Source organism: Sylvia atricapilla, chromosome 1 (assembly GCF_009819655.1).
Source record: "Sylvia atricapilla isolate bSylAtr1 chromosome 1, bSylAtr1.pri, whole genome shotgun sequence".
NCBI classification, from domain to species: Eukaryota; Metazoa; Chordata; class Aves; order Passeriformes; family Sylviidae; genus Sylvia; species Sylvia atricapilla.
The window spans coordinates 88,592,529-88,598,528 of record NC_089140.1 but is presented as its reverse complement, the minus strand read 5'-3'; the positions used below and the strand labels follow the sequence as shown (position 1 = coordinate 88,598,528).

At 49.0% G+C, this 6,000-nt stretch overlaps 1 protein-coding gene across 1 annotated transcript in view; it reads left to right on the top strand.

Moving 5' to 3' along the window:
• Positions 1-625: 625 nt before the first annotated feature.
• LPCAT1 (lysophosphatidylcholine acyltransferase 1) overlaps positions 626-6,000 on the top strand; it is a 62,809-nt gene continuing 57,434 nt past the window's right edge. The window contains exon 1 of the mRNA XM_066327515.1: positions 626-828. Within this exon, the coding sequence (XP_066183612.1) occupies positions 712-828 (117 nt within the window). The 5' untranslated portion in view covers positions 626-711. The remainder of the gene's footprint in view (positions 829-6,000) is intronic.

Below are 6,000 nucleotides of genomic sequence, written 5' to 3'. Positions count from 1 at the left end.
GCTTGGAACAGAGCTTTCCCCACGGACCTCACCGGCTCCAGCCACGTGATGCCAGCACCACACCTGGCTTCTCCCAGGTACGGCGGCGACGCTCCCCCAGCACCGCCGACGGGCGCTCCGTGACAGCCGCGGCCCCTCAGACCCATCACTCCCGCCCGGAGCGACTCCCTTCGCCCCTCCGCCTTCCCCTTTTCCCCTAAACTCCCCTCCGCTGCCGTACTCCCGGCGGAACCCCCGTTCGAGGGTCCGAGCGAGGCGCCGGCAGCTCCCCGCGGCCGCCCCCGTTCCCGCTCCTCCCGCGGGGGATGCGGCGGCGGCGCGGCCCCCGGGAGCGGGCGGGCGGCGCCCCTCATGCGGCCGGGCGGGGCCGCGCTCCCGGCATGCCCGAGGGGGACGCTCCGAGGGTGGGTTGGTGGGCGGAGGGAAAGGAGGGCGCGCGCCCACCGCGCCGCCGCTCCCCGTTCCCAGGCGCTTCCCATTCCCACCCGACGCGGAAACCGGCGCGCAGCCGAGCCGCTGTAGCCGGCGCGCAGGGCGCATGCGCGGGCGGCCGGGAGGGCGGGGGCCGGCGATCGGCGGGGAGCGCTCCGGCCGCCGGTGCCGCCCGCACTCCGCGCTGCCGCCCGGCGCCGCCGCTACCCGGGACCGGCGGCCGCCGCTCGCGGCCCGCGCCCTCTCCCGCGCCGCCTCCGCCCGTTGTCCTGCCCCGCCATGAAGTTGAGCGGCCGCGGCCGGGGATGCTGCGCGGGCGGCAGCCGGGAGCGCGGGCCGCCGCCGCGGAGCCCCTTCGTGCACCAGCTGCGCTTCAGCCCCCTGGAGAAAGCCAAGGTAGGGGCGTGCGGCCGCCGGGCCGCCCTTCCTCGCCGCCGCCGCCTCCTTCCGCGCGTCCGCTCGGCGCACCGGCCGCCGGGCCGCGTCCTGCGGCGGGCGGGGGCTCCGCGCCGCCGGTGCTTTGTGAGCCGGAGGGGCCGGGCAGAGCCGGGCAGCGGCGCGGGGCGTGTGCGGGGCGGCTGCCGGGGGCCGCCGTGCCCGGGCGGGGGCTGCGGGAGGCCGGGATGCTGTGCTGCGGGGCGTGCGCCTCAACTTGTGCTCCCGTGCCTTCTTAAAAGGGGAAAAAAAAAAAAAAAAAAAAAAAAGCTGTTGAGGGGTTTGTTTGCTTGTGGGGGTTTTTATGGGTTTTGTTGGCTTTCTGAGGTTTGGGAGTTTTTTTCGATTTTCTGGTTTTCACGGTTTTTTTGTTTTTTGTTTTTTTCCTTTTTTTTTCCTTTTTTTTTTTCCTAAATGGGGGGGCGGGAGAGCAGCCCTGCGGAGCCGCTTTTTCAGCGTCGAGGTAAGGTCGGTATTAACCGGGGCCGAGATGTCCCAGTGCAGCCGAAGTTTTGCCCCTGGGCAAATAGTCCCTGCGGCGTAATTTAGGTATTGTGCAGGTAGCGGTGAGACTACAGGAAGCGGTATTAAAATGCAGATTTGCAGTTGCGTGGCTTTTTATTTCATTGTTTGGTTTAAAGGGGTTTTTTATCCCCCTCTGTGCTTCTGCCTCGCTTCGCACAGCGAGCAGTAAGTGGCTGGGTATTCAGAGGGCATGGCCCTTGTCTTAGGCTTTCGGTAAGATCTGGGTCACTTGCTGGAGGAAGACATAATGTCAGAGGCTCACCTAATGAGGGGCTGGCCATTTCTGCCACTTCCATCACTTCAGTTTTATAAAGCTGTTGTTTTGGGAGCCTTCCAGCCTTCAGTACCTGTTAACATTGCAAATTATACTTCGCTAATATTGAACCTCTTGGGTCAAGGTGCTTTAGGTCCAGCTTTGATTTGCGTTTGAGTGAAGTTCGTTGTTGCACTGCCCTGTTGCTGCCCAGATGCTTAACACAAGATATGGATGTCCTGACTTAAAAAACATCAGAATGTGCCTCGTCTTATATATCGGGCAGCCCAGGAATTTATAGCACACCCCAGTAGAAAAGGTTTTCACTTTTTATTTAGTTGCCCAGTGTGTATTCAGTAGTTGCTCATAAATTGTTGCTTGAGCTGGAAAAGGGAGAAAAGATTTGTGCCATTTGCTTCATTTAGTTTACATCTAGATATTTCTCAATAAATTGCATGGTTGTAAAGATTTCCTTTCCATCTACCATACGTTGTTCCTGAGTTCGTGGTTAATATGCAGTTAATGAGGTAAAAGTCTTTCATGGAGCAGAGAGAAGCAGTGATAGCACATGTTCGTTCATATGGACTAGGATTGTCTCCAGTTATAACAACTAATGTTGCTTTCTACCTGCTTATTTATAAGAAATTTTGAAAATACTTCTGGGAGAGCAGGGCAGGCTGTTTTACAGTTTTTGCAGTATTGAGTCTCACAGGAGCTACTAGCATTGCTGATCTGATGTTAATCCTGACAAACCTTGAGGTGCTTTGTCAGAGAAGTGACTGGTTGTAGAACAGGCTTGCTTTCTGCGTGAACTGCCCTGTTCCTAGGTATGAGATGTGAGCTTTGCCAATGGATTTCAAGGATTTGATATTTCCAGTGAAGATGAGGAGACGTGTTTAAAACCCTGTAGTTTGTCACAGTGCACAGGCCAAAGGAACAGCTCCTCACCAAAGAGTCTGTCTCGGACGTGCTTTTTAAGCAAGCAGTCTTTGACTGATCTACGGCAGCAGAGTTCTCTAACCCAACCTCCCTTCAGTCTTACTGTTGCAGTTTTATGCTGGAAAAAGCCCGTAAGCCGGCATACAGAACTGGGTAGATTTTTTTTTTTTTCTTTGCCTTAGTCATGTTTTTCCAGCCTTTTCATCGATTAACAGTTGTGCTTGAGACAGTTGTGCTCTGCTGTTAAAGCAGAGCTGTGGAAGTGCTCCACTTGAGAAGCAGTGCCCCCCAGGTGAATTACAGAAGTGTGCATTCTCCTCTGTGCCGCCTTGGAGAGCTCGGTGTGAGCTATTGCAGCTGAACTCACTTCCTGTTCAGCTGTAGGCATGTATTGTGTCACAGGCTTTTCTCTCTGTCCTGTGAATCTAACGGGGGTTCTGGGGCTGCACAGGCTATCGAGGAAGGTTAGGAATGTAGGTAGAAGAAGTAGGGAACCCAGGGGGCAGGGAAACAAAGACTCCTTTGTCCGGTGGTCTGGTGTCTGTTGCTGATGGCCTGCCAGATAGCCCCATTATCTTCGCTACAAACTCGTCCTGCACTCTGCAAGGGGTTAGATTAGTTTTTTTGTTCATTAATGCAGCTCCAAGTAGATGCTTTTTAGCATGTTCCCGCCCGAGACTGCAGGAGTGAAAGAAAGGTAGAAAGTGAAAGGGTGAAACAATTACAAGGAGAAGGAACAACAGTAAAAAATCCTTTTGACTATCAAGGAACGGTTCATGTCATCTTTCATTGACTTTATCAAAACTGGGAGATTGCAAGAGCATAGAAGCAGTAAGGCTATTTCAGAATAGAGTCTCATCAGTAGAAATGATGGCTATTTTACTGTGATCTGAGGGTGACAAGTAGGAGTCATTTTGAAGCTACCTGTTTTATTTCAGTACTATAATAAAAAGATTCTTTCTGGGAGAAAGGCAGGCATGATTTTATTAACCATGGGTTTTGTTCATACTAGCATCCTTTGGGTGCCGTGTAAGTCCAAGCTCTTGATTCTTGTTACCACTGCAGAACAGACAGAAGCATTACTGGAGCTGTCACTAAGCATCTGTAGCTTTTTTCCCTGCTATTTCGAAATATGATACAATGGCATTTTCCTTTTTTCCAGTGTTTCTGGCCCTTTTATTTTACCAGTGCTGGTGTTCATTTGGTGCCTTGGTGGGCTGATTTGGCTCATTAAACCAGCATATCATCGTGGTTTTGTGTTCTGATTATTTTCTTTTGCTGTGATGGCTGTGTTTTTTTTCTTACTAATGAGCTATATTGGCTCATTGCTAGCTCACAAAAGTGCTAGAGCTGACTCCAGGGAAGGATTGAGGAGAGAGTGAGCCGGACTACTCTTTCACAGCAGTGATCTGTTAGATTGGCTTAGCTGCACAGGAAAATTTCTCCTCCTGTATTTGCCTCCATGAATGTGTCTGTTGGGGAACTTGCCGAGTGGGAAAGTGGGTAGTGAGAGTCTAATTGTTGAGGGTGAATTTCTACGTCCTTCACTGCTGCCTTTGGTGAGTTGAGCTATAGGGATGATAACAGTGAGTATAGGTGTGGAGTAAGATGTAATTTCTATCTGATATGTGTAACAAAAATTCAAAACCTTTACTATGTCAAATAGTATTTTGTTTCGCAGTAAAACTCAGTTTCCCAAAGACTGCTCCTTTGTTACAAGTGATGGAAATTTTGTTGGGAAGGAACTGGTTTTACTGCTTTTTCTTATGGTGTTGGTAATTTCCAACTTGAATTTTTTCGACTTCCCTGTGCATGAGAGCTGTGATAGTGGTTTTCAAGATAGGAAACAGACCTAGAGAAGTAGAAACAAAGGTACTCTGTGTTTCTCTTGCTCAGTGCTTGGATACGTAGAACCGGATATTTTGGAGAATTTGAAACTTGAGTTCATATTTTATACCTTCATTGTGAGGTCATACTTAAATCTGAATGCAGTCTCTCTAAACAAGAAGAACATATGATACCTATTTAGTTTAAGTGACTTGCCTTATATCAGATTTAAGCCCTTCTGATGGAAGAATGGAGATCAGTTTCCCAGGGCAGCCTTCCATTACAAGCTGTCCATAGGTCTTTCACAGTATACACTGCAGCTTCTGAAAAACTGAGTTGATGCTGTAGACCAGCAAATGTTAAATAAGCTGTAGTTAACCCCCTCTTGAGATTTCTTTGGTTGTGAGCTGAACCCCTAAAGTACATCTCCAGGTGGACCTTTAGGGGATTTTAAATGTATCTCAAAACACAGGTGTTTACATATTACTTATTGCCGAACAGAATTCATAATTTTAATGGAAGACATGTCTCTATGAACATCCCAAATATGTAGGAATGTGATCATCAAAATAGTGTCCTCATAAGGTCAGAGCCTGAGTGTACATCTCCTGTTTTCTGGTCTCTGACAGTGGCCAATTGGGAGAGGATCTTCTCCTTTTTTTTTGTCTGACACTGACATGGTTGCTGTACATAGGTTTTACTATGTAGTAAAGTATAGATATGTAGTGTCTATACTTTACTATGTAGTAAAGGATAGAAGCTTTCTTACCTGGGAAGATGTCTGAATGTAGATATGGACAGAACTACTTCTCAAATGTTAGCACCTTCCTTGATTCCTAACCTTCTTCAGAAGGTAGGCATACTTTTCTCTCCTGCCAAATTTCTTGTGTGAACAGTTACTGAACTACTGCCTGCTAAAAAGAGGCTGGTGTCACAGCCAGACCTTGTACATTTGGTGCATTTGCTTCTTGCTGGCCATTACTATCCCTGCTGTCCCTGGAAGACCAAGATGCCTTTTCTGCACATTTATGGAATCTTTTATGGCATTAGGGCAGCAACTTCTTCTTTCATTCTGTGACGTGGCACTAAATTGATCTTTGGTACAAAGGATTGATAGAGTCAAGGGATGGAATACCTCACTACCAGTCACCCACCATTCACCTTTGCCCTGGAGTAGAAGAAGACTTGTGAGGAAAGGAGGAGATATGAATCCTAAAGGTCTGTGTCCTCACCTGCATTTTGTTTCACTTATTTCTTAGTGGCTGGTCCTTCTTATTTTACAAACTTAGAAGGTAGCTGCTCTCATCTCCAGAATGCTCCTCTGTTTGCTTCCAGATGTGGTGGCCTTGTCTGTGGATGCAGAGCTGTGTGACTTGGTGTAACTTTGATGCTCATCTGACCATTGTAGTGTGTGAAGTTTTACTGGTTCATCTGGGAAACTAGCCCATCTAAGAAAAAAATATCCTTTTTGTGTCAGTTCTGCAGACTAAAGCAGAGTGTCCATAGAGACTGGAGTCCTGTTCTGGAAAGTGAGATCGTGGTTGTTACAAGATGATGGTGCCAGTCTGAACCATCAATGTCAAATCCAG